Source organism: Lacerta agilis, chromosome 5 (genome assembly GCF_009819535.1).
Source record: "Lacerta agilis isolate rLacAgi1 chromosome 5, rLacAgi1.pri, whole genome shotgun sequence".
Taxonomy (NCBI): Eukaryota; Metazoa; Chordata; class Lepidosauria; order Squamata; family Lacertidae; genus Lacerta; species Lacerta agilis.
In genome coordinates, this window is record NC_046316.1 from 32,109,152 (window position 1) to 32,128,055 (window position 18,904).

Sequence of the window (18,904 nt, forward strand, 5' to 3'; positions counted from 1 at the left end):
AATATTATTGTCAGTGTATACAGTTAATAATTTGTATTTGTATTTGTACTTGGATTTGTATTTGTTTTTGGCATCCGTCTGTCTTGGGAGACAATTTAAGAGCGCACTTTTAGGAGTGAAGTCAAACTGCTGGAGAGTTAATGCACCTGCTGTGGCTGTAGAGACAAATACAGGAGAGACATGTTTTATCACAGGTAAGGCAGATGAAAGCGTCAGATTCTGTTGCAGCAGATGCACTGTGGTTTTTCTTCTCTCTGTGCTCCTCTAATTGTCATTTTCCCCTCTGGTCACTGCTGTGGATACATGACATGACTGTCTCAAGGATTTGTAGGGGGCAGCTATTGTCTGGTTTAAAACCTTTTCTGTCATGTAAAACAGAAACAAAGATAATGTGGAAAATAAATAGGGCTCTGTAAATGAAGGTTTTGGGAATACTTGTGTTATATGTGATTATTACCAATAATGTGTTATATTTAATTAAGCCCTGAAGAAAATTCCCTTCTCTAACACTTCTCTGAAAAGTGTGAGTTTATATATAGTGACAGTTCCCATTTCTCTGCTTTTCTGTAAAACTTTCATTCTTCAGTAACATGTAATTTTATTTTATTACATTTTTGTTTTTTGAAATTCTGAAAGGTCAACTTGTTTTTAATATCTGATTTTAACAGTGTTTTAATAGATTTTTTTATTGCTTTTTGTAAACTGCTTTGCGGTGTTGATGACTGAGCTGTATAAAAACCCTCTTAAATAAGTAAGCGCAGTAAATCTTTCCCCTATATTATCTAAAATATCCAGTTGTTTTGCAGGTTCTCAAGGATGTGGCCACTGCTTATCATGATGGCAGTACATGGAGCAGTGAGCTCAGAAGATTTGAATCCTGAACAGTTTATGAATATTGTAAGTTGAATATTGTAAGTTGAATATTGTGAGCTGAGTTCTCCCAGTGTAATCTTATCCCTATTTCTTGCACAGTGAGCACCACCCTGTCCAGCTAGACTTAGGAGTGTGTGTAGAATTGCAGCCAGAAGCACTATAGTGTTCTTAGAGACTTAACCCTCAGTCATGCATTTGACCAAGAGTGTAGAAGAGAGCTCTGCGAGTCCTTCCCCTCTACTATGGAGATTGATTCCTGAGTGATTTTGATGAGAAAAGGGCACAGTTACCTCTCCCATCTTTTTCAAATGGGAGAAAACGCATAAACTGTCAGGAACTCCTCTGGAAGGCCCAGCTTGTAACTGAGTGCTACCAGCACGGTGCTGGAATTGCAGGGCCATCGAGCATAGAAATTGGGGCTGTGTTGGGCTTCTTTAAGAAACTCATGCATGCTTGGGGAATGATTGCCATTGATTACTTGTTTCGGAGAGCGAATCTATATCAGCTGCTTTACAAAAGAGAATGCTCCAGGGCAATTGTCAAGCCCGGACACTGAGGTCTATCTCCAAGGCCCTCACTGCAAGAAGAGAGGTTACACGGAACCTGGCAGAGTGCCTTCTTGGTAGTGGCACCCGCCCTGTGGAACGCCCTCCCATCAGATGTCAAGGAAATAAACAACCATCTGACTTTTAGAAGGCATCTGAAGGCGGCCCTGTTTAGGGAAGCTTTAAATGTTTGATGTTTTATCATGTTTTTAATATTCTGTTGGGAGCCGCCCAGAGTGGTTGGGAAAACCCAGCCAGATGGGTGGGGCTATAAATAATAAATTATTATTATTATTATTATTATTATTATTATTATTATTATTATTCCAAAGGCATTCTTCCTCCAAATTCTGAGACTTGCTCTCTGCATACTTCTGAATGCATTTTGTTATAAAATTATTCATGAGAAAACATAACACTATGAATGCTAAATGCTGCCCATGATAGTCCTTGCTATTAGTAGATTCTGAGGGTGAGATGTACAAATGTGTTGATAAAGGTGTCCTTGTTTCTTGGAATGTTTTCAATGGGCCAATAAGAAAAAAAAGACTATTTTCTGTTTATTCATACAAGCCCCTTCACAATGGTTGAGTACCCTTTTACCACAGCACACCCTCCTACATTCCTCTGATTAAAAACTGGGGTGAGTGTCTTTGGGAGCCCCACACTCTGCGAGGAGCCGAGGAGCATGAGGTGGTGCTGGCGCTTGCATTGATGCTGTGCTCTCTCTCAAGTCAGCTGCCACACATGTCCTTTGGTGCCTCACTGTCATGGGAACCAGCTGACTCGCACAAGAGCACGGCACCACTGCAAGTGCCAGCGCTGGCTACAAATGCTGGCTCACCCTCCTCACCGAGTTTGGTGGTGGCAGTGGAAGGGGAAAATTCAGGGATCTAATCAGAAACGAGAATAGCTTCTGTAATTATGGGGATGTCCTGGGAATGTCCAGCATTTATCCAATGAAAATAGGGACATCCTAATAACAATAAGAATATATGAAAATAGGGACATCCTAATAAGAATAAGAATAAGAAGAAAACCCCACACATCTGATTGGGTTGCCCCAGCCACCCTGGGCAGCTTCCAACATATAAAAAAAACATAATAAAACATTAAACTTTTTAAAACTTCCTATACTCCTATGTTGCTGTGCAATGCCAGGTCAATGTTGAATAAAACCACTGCCATCCACAACTTGATTGTGGATGGAGGACTTGACCTGGCATGTGTAACAGAGACTTGGTTGGACGAAGCAGATGGGCCTGTCCTTTCCGCTGCTTGTCCACCAGGTTTCTCTTACGCACAGCAACCCAGGCCTTGTGGGCGGGGAGGGGGGGTTGCAGTGGTTTTTAGGAAGTCATTATTTTGCACCAGGCATCCTATTGGGAAGACCCAGTTCCCCGAGTGCATGTTCTGGAAGTTGGGCAATAGGGGCAGTACAGGATTCCTTTTGGTGTACTGACCTCCCCGCTGCACCAAGGATTCCCTGCCCAAGCTGCTTCAGGTCGTGGCGGATGTTCTCCTGGAGACACCTAGTTTGGTCATCCTAGGGGATTTTAACATCCATGCCAACACGACCTTACAAGGGGCCGCTCGGGACTTCGTGGAAAGCATGGCTTCCATGGGGCTGACCCTGAATAAGTCTGGTCCAACTCATAGCTGAGGACATGCCTTAGACCTGGTATTCACCTCTATGGATATTGGTGAACTGACATTTAAAAAAAGCGAAACTAAAAAAGTGCCATGGTCAGATCACTTCCTGGTGCAATTGGACTTCTCCGCAACCCTTCCCCTCTGCAGGGAGGTGGGACCAATTCGGATGGTCCGCCCCCGCCACTTAATGGATCCAAATGGTTTCCAGAGAGTGGTAGGGGATACTTTATCCCATGTTGATGACCTTTCAGCCGATTCCCTGGTGGCCCACTGGAATGTGGAGCTAACCAGGGCTATTGACTGTTTGGCTCTGAAGCGCCCTGTCCGGTTGCATGGAGCCCGGACAGCCCTGTGGTTTTTCCCAGAGCTAAGGGCGATGAAACAATCGTTGAGACGGCTAGAGCGCCGGTGGCAGAAAACCCATTCTGAATCCGACCGGACACAGGTTAGAGCTCAACGTCGAGCCTACCAAGTGGCAATAGCGACGGCGAAGAAGACTTTCTTCACCGCCTCTATTGCATCTGCAGAAAATAGCAGCAGGAGACTCTTTCAGGTGGTTCGGAATCTATTGGAGCCACATTCGTCATTGGGGCCTGGTAGGGACCCCAAGATCTCCTGCAATGCGTTCGCAAAGTTTTTTTGCAGATAAAATCGCTCAGATTCGGAAAGAGGTAGACTCCATCGTGGGAGCAGGGCCAGGGCGGGAGAGTGCCAGAGTCCTGTCTAGTCCAGTTGCGTGGGATCAATTTCAGTCTGTTACCTCCGAGGATGTGGACAGGCTGCTTGGACGAGTGAAACCAACTACCTGTCTTCTTGATCTTTGCCCATCCTGGCTTATAAAAGCTAGCCGGGAGGGGCTGGGCGATGGGCTCCACGGAGTGGTGAATGCTTCCCTCTGTGAGGGAGCATTCCCAGACCCGCTGAAAGAGGCGGTCATTAAACCACTTCTTAAAAAAAATCTTTAGACCCGGCCAATATGGCCAACTATCACCCAGTCTCAAATCTACCATTCTTGGGCAAGGTGATTGAGCGGGTGGTTGCTGAACAACTCCAGGCATGCCTGGAAGAAGCGGACCATTTGGATCCCTTCCTATCGGGATTCAGGCCTCATCATGGGACTGAAACTGCCTTGGTCGCGCTGGTCGATCTCCGGCGGGCTTGGGACAAAGGTGAGAGCTGTTTCCTAGTTCTGCTGGATCTCTCAGCAGCCTTTGACACCATCGACCATAACATCCTTCTGGACCGGCTAGAGGGGTTGGGAGCTGGAGGCACTGTTATACAGTGGTTCCGCTCCTTCCTCCTGGGCCGTGTTCAGAAAGTGGTGGTGGGGGGTGAGTGTTCACTTGTGGGGTGCCTCAGGGTTCTGTCCTCTCCCCCATGCTTTTTAATATCTATATGAAGCCGCTGGGAAAGATCATCAGGGGGTTTGGGCTGGGTGTTCATCTGTATGCGGATGATACCCAGCTCTACCTCTCTTTCAAATCAGAACCAGTGAAGGCCGTGAAGGTCCTGTGTGAGTGTCTGGAGGCGGTTGGAGGATGGATGGCGGCTAACAGAGTGAGGTTGAATCCTGACAAGACAGAAGTACTGTTTTGGGGGGACAGGAGGAGGGCTGGTATGGAGGACTCCCTGGTCCTGAATGGGGTAACTGTGCCCCTGAAGGACCAGGTGTGCAGCCTGGGAGTCATTTTGGACTCACAGCTGTCCATGGAGGCGCAGGTTAATTCTGTGTCCAGGGCAGCTGTCTACCAGCTCCATCTGGTACGCAGGCTGAGACCCTACCTGCCCGCGGACTGTCTCACCAGAGTGGTGCATGCTCTGGTTATCTCCCGCTTGGACTACTGCAATGCGTTCTATGTGGGGCTACCTTTGAAGGTGACCCGGAAACTGCAATTAATCCAGAATGCGGCATCTAGACTGGTGACTGGGAGTGGCCGCCGGGACCACATAACACCGGTCCTGAGAGATCTACATTGGCTCCCAGTACGTTTCCGAGCACAATTCAAAGTGTTGGTGCTGACCTTTAAAGCCCTAAACGGCCTCGGTCCTGTATACCTGAAGGAGCGTCTCCACCCCCATCATTCAGCCCGGACACTGAGATCCAGTGCCGAGGGCCTTCTGGCGGTTCCCTCACTGCGAGAAGCTAAGCTGCAGGGAACCAGGCAGAGGGCCTTCTCGGTAGTGGCGCCGGCCCTGTGGAACGCCCTCCCATCACAGGTCAGGGAGATAAACAACTACCGACATTCAGAAAATACATGAAGGCAGCCCTTTTCAGGGAAGTTTTTAATGTGTGATATTTTTGTATCTGATTTTTGTTGGAAGCCGCCCAGAGTGGCTGGGGAAATCCAGCCAGATGGGCAGGGTACAAATAATAATAATAATAATAATAATAATAATAATAATAATAATAATAATAATAATCATTATTATTATTATAATACAGGGCTGCCTTCATATGACTCGGGGTTTGCCTAACTCCATACCCTCCAATATTTCTCCAATGAAAATAGGGACATCCTAAGGGAAAGTGGGACATTCTGGGATCAAATGAGAAACTAGGACAGCTTCTCTAAATCTGGGACTGTGCCTGGAAAATAGGGACACTTGGAGAATTTGGGGTATCTCTCAGTTGGTTCACATGACCCATACATGGGAACATTCACTTCTTAAGCTGCCTTGGTAGTTAATCTCCTTTGAGATACCATGAAAAAATAATATGTGTGAAATAAATACCAATCCTCCCCCTATGTATGCAACTGTAATTAAGGGCAGTTGATTTGATTTTTTTCTTGCTGCACTCAGCACCTCATGTGACTGCTTGTCTGAGGTACGAAACTGGGAGACTTCAAAAAGTTTCAGTTAAATTATGTATTATAAAGGAGCACCGGTATGACGAAACCCAACTTGTCTGAGAATAATTGTTCTTTCTTGGTGACAACGGCTCGTTATATAGCCTTATGCACATGTTCTGTTCATAAAAGCATGTCAGTGTAATTTGCAATACAATTTGTCCACATTGTGAACACTAGTCCCTCAGATTGGAAACTTGCCAGCTCTTCAACTTAGAAAAGTTGAAGACTGAGAACATGCCAGAGCTCAAGCTGTGTTCCAAGATGGGTGGCAGCCTGGGGCATGTCTGAACACAGCAAAATAAGCCCAGTTATAATTACTTCACGGTGCTGGCAAAGCTTCTGTAAGTTTAATGTTATCTGCTGGCAATGGGTGTGTAGCTCTGGCACTGGGTATGTGGCTCTGGCATAGCTATCCTCCTGCATGTGAAAGGATTGGTCCAGAAAGCACTCAAACGAGGAGTCAATGTTGTGCTCTCCAAATCATGTTAGACTACAACTCCCATTATCCATGCTGGCTGGGACTGATGGGAGTTGGAGTCAAGCAACAACTGGAGCGCATCTCACTGGCTATTCTTGCACTGGAGCGTCTGCATTGTCTTGTAAACCAATTTAAAATGAACCACCCCTAAGGAGTGGAAAAAACATATATTGGCACATTACTGTGGTGTATTGGTCCTATTGGCTTGCGGTATTGGGAACTATCTAAGTCATTTCTCAAGTACTGTGCTTTTAGTTTCTGTTCTATTGACAAGCAGCAAACAGTTGCATGTTTTCCTCCTCAAATAAACTGTATTAAAGTTGCTTTTGTTTTTGCATCCTCTGTGTGGTCTCCCCTTCGTACTTTCCAGGGATCTTTTTGTTTCCACCTTTCTTTGTGCTGCCTTTTCTCCCAAGGGGTTGCTGATACACTTCGGAGGTATTGGCTCATTCTTCCCCAAATATCCAAAGAGATACAAATATAAATATTCAGTCTTGTACATGGCTCTCCTGGGCCATTCTGATCATGTCAGGAAGGATCCATGCTTAATGCTTAGAAATGAGCCTTTAGGTGAAAACTTCCAGCTTCCAGCTATTACTTTTAAACCTCTACTGGTGAAGAAAATGGTCTAACATGTGGCTTTCTATCCTTACAGAGTCAGATAATCCAGTACTGGGGATATCCTTCAGAAGAGTATGAGGTTCTTACAAAGGACGGCTATTACTTGAGCCTGAACAGGATTCCAGGAGGTACAGAAAAGCTCATTAGACCCAATGTCTCAAGGACTCTGTTGTGACTTATTTCATTGTACAGTAATGACCACTAGCATGAAGTCTGGCCTGGGAAAGAAAACATGGGGAGGAATGTACCCTTCTGATCTTTCCAACAGCGTAAACATTTCTTTTCTTTTTTTAATTTTTTATTTTCAAAGTTTCAAAAATAAAACACAGGGTGTTTTTTACCCACACATACACACACACTTTTTTTAAAAAAAAAACCATAATCAAATCCTCACCTTTATGGGGTTCCCTGAACTCCGCCCTTGTCTTTCGAAGTTCTTCCTCTTTTAACTGCATCTAATTAATTTATCCCAATTTGTTATACTTCATTTTTATCCTTTGTTGTTTTAAATTACAAGTGTTATGTGAATCCTACTACTATTTTAAAACTTTTACAGTGTTCTTTGATATATTCAATCAAATTGTGCCATTCTCTGCTAAATTTGTTATCCTCTTGGTGCCTGATCTTCCCAGTTAGCCTTGCTATCTCTGCATAGTCCATCATCTTCAATATCCATTCTTCTTTCGATTGGGCTCTTTCTTCTTTCCATCCCTGGGCGTATAATATTCTTTTCGCTGCTGACGCATACATAAACAATACTTTCTTATTTTTCAGTAATTCTTCTCCTACTTTTTATCAAAAGTTATTTTGAACATTTTTTCCAGTTCACTATAAATCATTTCCCAGAAGGCCTTAGCTACTTTACACGCCCACCTCATATGATGGAATGTGCCCTCTTTAACTTTACACTTCCAACGTATGTTGGTTGTGTTCTTATACATTTTCGCAAGTCTTGTAGGGGTCAAATACCATCTATACACCATTTTCATGAAATTCTCTTTAACTCACAGAAAGCAGTAAATTTTAGGTCCTTATTCCATAACTTCTCAGCAACGTAAACATTTCTAATTGTCAGAGAGAGCAATTTCTCCTCCCTCTCTCCCTGTGTGCTTTTCTTGAGGTTCTCCACAGATGATTTTGGGAAGACACAGAGTGTTTGGGTGGGGAAAACCCCATTATGCTAATTGGATGCCTTGAGCTGGCTTACACAAGCATGCTGGGTTAGTTGATTCCAGCCCAAATGCTCTATCTGCAGTTGTGAGCAGGAAGAGAGCCTGATGGCTAGAATGTGTGGCAAGCCTCCTTCAGTGAACACTGATTTCCTGTGCCTCATCCTCTGCTAACTCTGTGTGCCGCAATGGTTAGCGCTTTGGCCCAAGATTGGGTAGACCCAGGTTCAAATCCCCAACTGGCAAAGAAGCTTTCTGGGTGACCTTGGACACTCTCTCTTACCCTAAACGACTTCATTGAATTGTTGTGATTCTAATACAAATGCGGGAGGCGGGACTTTGACAATGCCTAGAGCTCTTCAGAAAAAAGGTGGCATATAAAAGTTTTAAAGAAATAGATAGCTGCTTCAGGAGGAAGTGGTATATAGATAATTCGTCCATGGTATTTGTGGGCAGCAGAACTGGGGAAACGAAGATTTTTTCCAGAAGGACTAAAATTCTCAAACTATTTATGAGGTGCTCTAAAAAAGAAAGAAAGAAAGAAAGAAAGAAAGAAAGAAAGAAAGACAACAACAGATTGAACGTTCTTTCCTGAGAATTTTTGGGTTAGCTCTTTTTTTATATATAAGGGGTGATGGTTTGGATTTCAAGGTTCAGTTCCAATGTTTCGCCATGTAATATTGAGACTTTAGCTTCCCAACTGAACAGGAACTAGAACCTATCTTCCTTGCATCCAAACCCAACATTTAGACCCAAGCCTACTGCTCCATGTTAGATTAAGTTTTAATTGTGTATCTTGTGTTGTGTTTTGGAGGTACTAATCAGTCAGTCAGTCAGTCAGTCAGTCAGTCAATCAATCAGCCAATCAATCAATGTCTTTTTTTACTTTCAGGCTCCAAATCATCTGTACTGCTGTTGCACGGTTTGACCATGGAAGGCAGCATCTGGGTCACAAATCTGCCGCATCAGAGCCTGGGCTTCATACTAGCAGATGCTGGATATGATGTTTGGATTGGAAACAACAGAGGAAACTCCTGGTCTAGAAGACACCAAAACCTTTCAATAGAAGAAGAAGCATTCTGGGATTTTAGGTAAGTTCATTTGGTGTGTAATCACTGGAATTCACCATTCAATTAGATTTCTTCTTTTTCAGTTGAGTGACTGGCATTTGGCATTCAATATTATTTTGTAGTTCAAAGCATGCTCACCCTTGCCTAGCTTATTATGCATAGAATAGACTTGATGAAGACTAATGTTCCCTGATGTTGGGGAAGATGGAGGGCACAAGGAGAAGGGGATGACAGAGGATGAGATGGTTGGACAGTGTTCTCGAAGCTACTAACATGAGTTTGGCCAAACTGTGGGAGGCAGTGAAGGATAGGCGTGCCTGGCGTGCTCTGGTCCATGGGGTCACGAAGAGTCGGACATGAGTGAACGACTGAACAACAACAACAACAACAACAACAACAACAACAACAATGTTGGGCTATATTCAGCCAATTAAAATAATACTATATGTGTGCCAAATGGATTTTAGTACTTATCCAGACCATAAAATTTATGGACACATCCATGAAATGATTTCACTGCAATTCCTTCATTGATTTTATGGTCCAGGAAAAGTTTTACCATCTGACTTTGCTGTGATTCTGTAAACGGAAACCTTCTTCTTAGTAAATGTGCTCATGCTTTAAGTGTTAATTTGTTGTAATGCAGCCTGGGCACAGCTGGCCCTAGTAAGTATCTCTTTCTCCTCATCATATAGCCTAATTTTAGGTATTTGACGGTAAAGTCTGCTTAATCTTCCCTTTTGTTCCTTAAATATGCTTAGTAGTGCTTTCTAGAGAAAGAGTTTGTGCTTGTAACCAAAGATTATGAGTGCACTTAGAATCATAGAATCATAGAGTTGGAAGAGACCACAAGGGCCATCCAGTCCAACCCCATGCCAAGCAGGAAACACCATCAAAGCATTCCTGACAGGTGTCTGTCAAGCCTCCGCTTAAAGACCTCCAAAGAAGGAGACTCCACCACACTCCTTGGCAGCAAATTCCACTGTCGAACAGCTCTTACTGTCAGGAAGTTCTTCCTAATGTTTAGGTGGAATCTTCTTTCTTGTACTTTCAATCCGTTGCCCCGTGTCCACTTCTCTGGAGCAGCAGAAAACAACCTTTCTCCCTCCTCTATATGACACTTAATTCTCATTTACTTTGTTTTGTGGTTTTCAGTTTTCATGAGATGGGCATCTATGACCTTCCTGCCATGGTAGACTTCATTCTGCAGAAAACTGGACAGAAGAACATCTATTATGTCGGCCATTCTCAAGGATGTACTGTGGGTATGATAACTATAAACCTTGGCATGCACTCTATAGAATTGGCCAGTCCTTTCTACAATTGGCTATGTATGCAAATTTGATTGCTACAGCTCAGGTCCTGGAAATACAGAGGAAGGTAAGCCAGGGGCCAGTTTGGCATGGGATGGTCTAATGTTGAACTAGTTCTTGGTCATATGCAGAATGCAGATAAAGGCACAAAAACCACATCATTTTTTGATGGCACCAGGTATCTACTGTAGATGGCACCAGATATCTACTGAAGTTTTAGTTATCCAAGAACCTGTGATAGGTTTCCTATCTTTATAAGAAGCACAGTACTCTTTGGATATTTATTTGAATGCACGAAAGGGGGAGTTGGATTGTGTGTTCCTGATCTCTTCAAGCAGTACCAATGAGACGAAAACATGGAAGGTGCATAAAGAAGCCAGGGTGGCTATCTAAAGAACTTTTAACTGATTTAAGATTTAAAAGGGATATGTGCAAAAAAATGTAAAAAGGGGGAAATCACCAGAGAGGAATTCAAACAAATAGCCAGCACGTGTAGAGACAAAGTCAGAAAAGCTAGAGCACAGAATGAACTCAGGCTTGCTAGAGAAGTTAAAAGCAACAAAAAGGGCTTTTATGGGTATGTCCGTAGCAAAAGGAAGAACAATGAAACAGTGGGGTCACTTAGAGGAGAAAATGGTGAAATGCGAACAGGAGATAGAGAAAGGGCAGAACTCCTCAATGCCTTCTTTGCCTCAGTCTTCTCCAAAAAAGAAAACAATGCCCAACCTGAAGAATATGGAGCAGATGAATCAGCAGGGGAAACACAGCCCAGAATAAGTAAGGAGGCAATACAAGAATACTTGGCTAGTTTAGATGTATTCAAGTCTCCAGGGCCAGATGAACTACATCCAAGAGTATTAAAAGAACTGGCAGAGGTGATTTCAGAACCACCGGCAGTAATCTTTGAGAATTCCTGGAGAACAGGCGAAGTGCCAGCAGACTGGAGGAGGGCAAATGTTGTCCCTATTTTCAAAAAGGGGGAAAGAGAAGACCCAAACAATTACCGCCCAGTCAGCCTGACATCAATACCAGGAAAGATTCTAGAGCAGATCATTAAGCAAACGGTCTGTCAGCACCTAGAAAGGAACGCTGTGATCACTAAAAGTCAGCATGGGTTTCTGAAAAATAAGTCATGTCAGACCAATCTGATCTCATTTTTTGACAGAATTACAAGCCTGGTAGATGAAGGGAACGCTGTGGATGCAGCCTATCTTGATTTCAGCAAGGCCTTTGACAAGGTGCCCCATGATGTTCTTGTAAAGAAGCTGGTAAAATGTGGGCTAGACAATGCTACTATTCTGTGGATTTGTAACTGGCTGACTGACCGAACCCAAAGGGTACTCAGTAACGGCCCTCTTTATCCTGGAGAGAAGTGACTAGTGGGCTGCCACAGGGTTCTGTCTTGGGCCCAGTCTTATTCAACATCTTTATCAATGACTTGGATGATGTGCTTGAGAGCATCCTGATCAAGTTTGCAGATGACACCAAATTGGGAGGGGTGGCTAATACCCCTGAGGACAGGATCACACTTCAAAATGACCTTAACAGATTAGTGAAGTGGGCAAAAGCAAAAAAGATGAATTTTAAGAGGGATAAATGTAAAGTACTACACTTGGGCAAAAAAAATGAAAGGCACAAATACAGGATGGGTGACACCTGGCTTGAGAGCAGTACATGTGAAAAGGATCTAGGAGTCTTGGTAGACCATAAACTTGACATGAGTCAACAGTGTGATGCAGCAGCTAAAAAAGCCAATGCAATTCTGGGCTGCATCAATAGGAGTATAGCATCTAGATCAAGGGAAGTAATAGTACCACTGTATTCCGCTCTGGTCAGACCTCACCTGGAATACTGTGTCCAGTTCTGTCCAGAAGAGGGCAACCAAAATGGTCAAAGACCTGGAAACGATGCCTTATGAGGAACGGCTTAGGGAGCTGGGTATGTTTAGCCTGGAGAAGAGAAGGTTAAGGGGTGATATGATAGCCATGTTCAAATATATAAAAGGATGTCATGTAGAGGAGGGAGAAAGGTTGTTTTCTGCTGCTCCAGAGAAGCGGACACAGGGCAATGGATTCAAACTACAAGAAAGAAGATTCCACCTAAACATTAGGAAGAACTTCCTGACAGTAAGAGCTGTTCGACAGTGGAATTTGCTGCCAAGGAGTGTGGTAGAGTCTCCTTCTTTGGAGGTCTTTAAGCGGAGGCTTGACAGCCATCTGTCAGGAATGCTTTGATGGTGTTTCCTGCTTGGCAGGGGGTTGGACTGGATGGCCCTTGTGGTCTCTTCCAACTCTATATTGCATGTAGTCTAACTCTTCCATTTTGAAAAACAATTGCGCCACATGAAATGAATGTTAATTTTGCTCAATTAAGTTTTAAAGTAAGAGTCTGCCTATAAATGCTGCTGTCAGGGAGGTCTTGTCGATGTACTGAGAGCCCAGACACCTCCTCAGTAGTGAGACTTCCTCAAGTGGGAAGAGCGGCATCTCCTCCAGTGGGGAGGGGCAGGCTGGAAACAGCCAGGCGAGACAAGGGCTTGGAGATGCTGCTGAGAGCCCCAGCACGCCTCATGAGTTTCGCTCTGAGGGGAGCACGCCACTTCCGTCACCCCAGTTGCACGGAGGGGTCAAGAGGAGATTGGGGACGCAGTGCTTTGGGATGCCGAAATTCTTATGTTGGGGTCGCAACCGGAAACCGGCACTCCCGGATTCTGCAAGTGACTAGAATGGTCATGTTTTCACGTTCTCTGCACTGTAAACAGTCGGCACCAATAAACTGTTAAAAGACAGTTGAGACTCATGCCTGATGACTCGTGAGCGACCCTAACACAGACCTGACAGCTGCATTACTTAAATTCAAAACTATGGGATGCTAAACCGAATCTCCATTTCCCCTCCTCTCTAGCTTTTGTGGCACTTTCTATTTTACCTCAAATGGCTGAAAAAATTAAGATGTTTTTTGCCCTGGCCCCTGCCTATACATTGCAGTACACTATCAGCATCCCACTACAAATCATACGCTTGCCAGCAGCACTGGTGAAGGTATGTGTGCAATCATTATCTTTTCTCAATTTTCGTAAGCTCTACTTGACATTATGACATAATGGGAAATGTCTAATTTTATGGCTCAAGCCCAGTTTTTTTTTTTTTTTTTTTTAGGTAAATTAGCTGAAAAAACATGGAGTGTTTTGGGGTGGGGTGGGGTGGGGTGGGAGAAATTAATAATTTAGATTCCAACACCCTTAAAATTTTCAGGCATACTTGCAATTTGTTTTTTACTAAAATGTTACCATGGCTATCAAATGACAGAAAGGAAAACACGAAGGATAAACTATTTTTTAAAAAAGTACCCTCTTGAGACTAGATATATAGAATCCAAATTAAGAAGACTCAGGAAGACCAGAAGACCAGGCAAGATGTTTTGGTTCACCTTATAAGGATATAAAAAGGGAAAGCCTGGAGGAGAATTAATAGATTTGTGGAAATGGCAGGAGTGTCTGGTCTACTGTGTGGTCTGGTGCCATTGAGCTTCTGTCACAACATTAGTGTCACTGCAGTTTACCGTGATGTGCAAGACAAGCAATGGCAAGGTTTGAGCTTCATGGATATATTAGCAGAGCCAACCCACACAACACAAACCAAATCAATCAGTCAAATCAACTTGCACCTAAGCTTTCTGAAGTTAAAACCTATAGAGAGCCATGGTTTTGACTTTATCCTTTTGACTTGCTCCATGGATTTTTCAAAGAAACCCCACACAACCCCCCCCCAAAAAAAACCCAGTGCAATCAATCATTTGGAAGATACGTATAATATTTCTACCTTTTAACGAATAATTTATAAATTATAATAATCCAATCGATTCATCATTTCCCCCCTTGTTTTGTAATGCGAAAACTTTGCAATTTTTATATTTGGCGATTACGGTAAAACCTTTTTACAAATCAGCAACAACCCCCCCCCCTTAATATGAAGCAGCTACAGGGACATTTAAACTGCCCCATTTAAGAAATGCTTTTGAGAGATTGGGATTATGAAGAATCTCTGGCTTTTTGCAGGCTATATTTGGCACAAAGGAATTTTGTCTGCTGAGTCCGAAACTGAGAGCCCTTCTGGCCCAAAAGTGCAGCTGCCGCCTGGTAGATGAGCTCTGCAAACAAGCTCTTTTTCTTGCCAGTGGATTCAATGAAAAAAATCTAAATGCGGTATGTCTCTTCAGTGTTTGATATTTATTTATTTATCATATTTATGACTGGGGTGTATGAGGTGTTAAAGGAGAGGTAGTACCTCTGTTGGGGGACACGCCATGCTCCTTCTGGGGTAGTTAGTCCACCATTGGCCCACCCCACCCAGCTAAACCAGGTGAGGGTAAGCAATGGGTCTCAAACCCTTGGTGAGTTAGAGATTTCCCCTGCATGCGTAAACAGGCTGTGGCAGACTGAGTGGACAAGACCAGTATTGGGTCCAATGCTCAAGAAGGCAGTTTCTGCACGTGCTGAAGAGGGAAGTGAGGGGCAGATGGGACTTGTCAAATGTAAGAAGGGGCTCTGCAAGCCCACAAGCAAGGATGGGGGAGACCCTGGCCGAATCAAGACTCCATATAACGTCAGGGAGCTCTAGACATGTAGGTCACTATGTGCACTTGGCCTCTTTTCACAGTCACTGAATGGGCAGGTGGGTGGTGGTGGGCACAGAGAGCAGGTGTGTCCTGGGTGGGGAAATATGCCAGATAGCCATGAGCCAACTCCTTGTGGCACATAAGGGCTGTTCATTTGAAGGATTGTTCATGGGTATCTGAATCACAAAATCCTAGAACTGTGGAGTTTGGGCAGCCAGCTGGTTCACACATCCATGATGTCCCAGTTGCTATGAACTGCATGTCAAGGTTTCCTCAGCATCAGTTTTGCACTTCAGAAACACATGTAATAACATGTATCTGCTTTTGGCCTCTGCCAACAGTCCAGTACAAAGAGTTTTTGTTAAGTGAAATGACTTCTAAATTTACCATTCCCTTACAGAGTCGGACTGATGTATATGTATCACGATTTCCAGATTATACCTCTGTGAAAAATTTGATCCACTGGGGCCAGGTAGAGATACTAAGATCTCCCTTCTCTCTCTCGTTCTTTCTTTGTTGAATGTTGCCTTCCTTATAACAACTTAGATATTGTTTGAATAGAAGGGAGCCAGAATATACTGTTGGTGAGTTTCCAGTGTTTCCAGTGCAAAATGACTAGACACATATAAAAAAAAACGCTGTGAAAATGCTTTAAAAAAAAACACGTTTTGAAAAATGTACTGAATTTGACATAAGCTCACCATTGTCATCTAGTGTCAAATTTGTATAATGCACTTAAAACACACTTTAAATGTTATATTTGCAGCTGTATAGCTGAGTCCCCAATTTAGCAGTGACAAAACCAGAACCAACAATCCATTGTAACCCTGACACTGCCTAAATTGGCCTTACCATGAGGTAAAGTGAAGCTGTCAACTTAGGTGGTGGGTGCTGGAGGTGCAGCAGCAGAAGCCCACCCCATGTTTAAGCCAGTGCCCCTCTCCTGAGCCTGTGCCCCAGTATCAGTAATGCTTGCTTATTGCTAAACTGGGCGGTATGGAAGTCTTGCCTATTTACTTTCTCCTATCACATCAAAGAGAACACCATTAAGAAAGGTCCTTGGCTGAGTGAGCAAGAAAAGAGGCAGCTATTAGCCTGGCCCACAGCACTTGTCAGAATGGGAAGGGTGCAAGAATCAAGCAAAGTGCTGGAGGAGAGAGCTGTGTGGGCTGCCTTGTGGCCCTTAAGCTAGCCTGCTGCCCTCATGTGCAGCATAAGTTGCTCTCCATTGCTAGTGTTCCAGCAAGATTCAACTGCCAGTGCAGTCACTACCGTTCCACCTGCCTTGCCCCACCCTCCAGCCCTTGGAGTCCTCATAAGGGAGGAAGAACTGTGAGGGGAGAGACTTCCAGCCATCCACCAGGCAAGGCCTTCTTCCACCTGCCTTGCCCCACCCACTAGTCTCTGCTTCTCAATTTGTATTGTATTATTTTATGCACTGTGACTTGTCATTGTTGTTTTTATTATTATTATTATTATAGTTTAGAAATTATTTATTGTAATTGTTAAGAGTGGATTTCTGTTTAATTTTTATATGCTGATATTTAATATTCGATAATATCCTAATGGATTGCTGAATATTACTTTATTTGATATTAAGTTGCTTATTTTAAAGTTATGTTTTATTATCACATTTTTTGTATTGGATTAGATTGTTATAAGGTGAACATTCTTTGTTTCTTCAGCTTGTAAACCGCCTTGGGTATAGTAAAATAGAAAGGGGGTATGCAAATTAAATGTGAAACGAAATGAAAGTGAAATATACTCTCAGTGAGTGCCCTCTCCTAACATCTTCCTCTTGGGTTAGCTTTGCTTGCTGTTCTCTTTCGTTGGAGGGCTGTATACTCACCTATCTATTGTTCTCTTTCGTTTTCTAGACAGCTAAGGCAGGTCAATTCAGATATTTTGACTATGGATCAAAGAACATAGATATATACAACCAGGTAGGAATTTGCTGGGTTTTTGTGTTGCCTGCAAAGGGAATTAAAAGTGAGGGTGTGTACAAAGGGGCAGTTTAAATTGGGTTGGATCCATCCCTTGTGTGCATGTTTTGTGCATCATCCACACAACACCCTCCTTGTTCAAGTAGCAGTCCACAGTTCCCTCAAATTACTTCTGATTTTCACAATTTATTGGTAATACAATAAAAGAACCCACTTATTTTACTTTGGTGAAAGTTTGTTGCGTGCAGTTCCACAGTTGTTTTTTTAAGCTACAGATGTGTGCATGTATCTAGGTGACATTCAAACTATCTGTTTCTTCCTAGACGACTCCTCCCTTGTACAGAATAGAAGAGATCACCATCCCAACAGTGATGTGGAGTGGAGGACAGGACTGGGTTTTGCAGCCCAAGGAAATTGCAGAATTACGGCCTCGAATTACTCATCTCATTCATGACACAGAGTTTCCTAAGTGGAACCACTGGGATTTCATTTGGGGCCTCAATGCTTTTCAGCTGATGTACCCAGAAATACTTGACCTGATGGAGAAGTAGCTGGGAAACCGTTTGGTTATTGTTGCTCTATTAATAGTGAAATCAAGATGGGATTCTGAGATCCCCAAAATCTTCCGAAATAAAGTTTAAATATATGTCACCTCATTTTGATTATTAAATTAGCCTTGCTTGCGAACCTCCTAGAGAGCCATTCTCCAAGGTAGCCAGAAAGGATCCCAATGAAAATCAGCTCCAAAAAGGACTCAAATGAAAATTAGTTTTTTAGACCCAGGCCCAGGTATGAGCACCACTAGGTATTCATTTAAGATCAGCAAGGAGGTTTTATTTATTTATATATTTAAATCAAACTAGTGCTTGATTTAAATATATAATAATGTGCCAAATATATGTGCCACATGTATGTGATAAAACAAATAAGCTACAATGAGACATTTACAAATGTCTAGTTATACATTTACAATGAGTCACTGAGATTTATCGCTTTGTCGGTAAATTAAAGTACATAGTCAAAATTAAGTTGCATTTGTGTACATAAAAATGCAATGCGTACATTGTGTTCTGTTTCTGCCAAAATGGAGATGTGAAGCTTTTTGAATTCATGCATCGATCACACTTACAGATCCATTGCCAAAAAGTAAACAAACACCAAAAACTTTTGAAATGTGAAGAACACTTGCTTCCTGCTGAATGCAGTTTTCCTGTCTCAAAAAAATCAATTTAACTTTTTATTATCCAAAACATTTCTATTTTCTAAAGGAAAGGAACAGGTTTTCCAACCAATACATGAAAAAATGATGGTTTCATTTGAAGCGGAGCACATCAGAACACATATGCAAAGCATGCTTCAGTCCTGAAAATGTGCAGTGATAATCTCTACTCGTGTAGAGTACATCATACTAGACAAGGCACCCCCAAACTCAGCCCTCCAGCTCCCATCATCCCTGACCACTGGTCCTGTTAGCTAGGGATGATGGGAGTTGTAGTCCCAAAACAGCTGGAGGGCCGAGTTTGGGGATGCCTTTACTAGACTAATCATAATTAACCTCTGCTGTGTCTGAGATTAGGGAGCACATCTTCCTCATTTGGGGACAATGTGGAGTTATATCCAGGGTAGTGTTGACCCCAAGTGGTTCGTTTCAAAAATTCACAACACTCACAAAAAAACTAAGCAAAAATAACAGCACCAACATTTTCCTCCATTCATTTACATTGGAGGTACTTTGAACGTAAGCTAGGTGAGGGGCTTGTTTGAAGAAGA

The 18,904-nt window shown here is 43.0% G+C and overlaps 1 protein-coding gene across 1 annotated transcript; it reads left to right on the forward strand.

The window, feature by feature from the left end:
• The first annotated feature begins 168 nt into the window (after positions 1-168).
• LOC117046790 (putative lysosomal acid lipase/cholesteryl ester hydrolase) lies at positions 169-17,730 on the forward strand. Its single transcript, XM_033149195.1, has 10 exons — positions 169-194; positions 807-897; positions 7,057-7,150; positions 9,084-9,282; positions 10,417-10,526; positions 13,479-13,615; positions 14,632-14,778; positions 15,592-15,663; positions 17,069-17,134; positions 17,458-17,730. The coding sequence occupies exons 1-10, from the start codon at positions 181-183 to the stop codon at positions 17,683-17,685; spliced, it is 1,158 nt and encodes a 385-aa protein (XP_033005086.1). The 5' UTR covers positions 169-180; the 3' UTR covers positions 17,686-17,730.
• Positions 17,731-18,904: the final 1,174 nt, after the last annotated feature.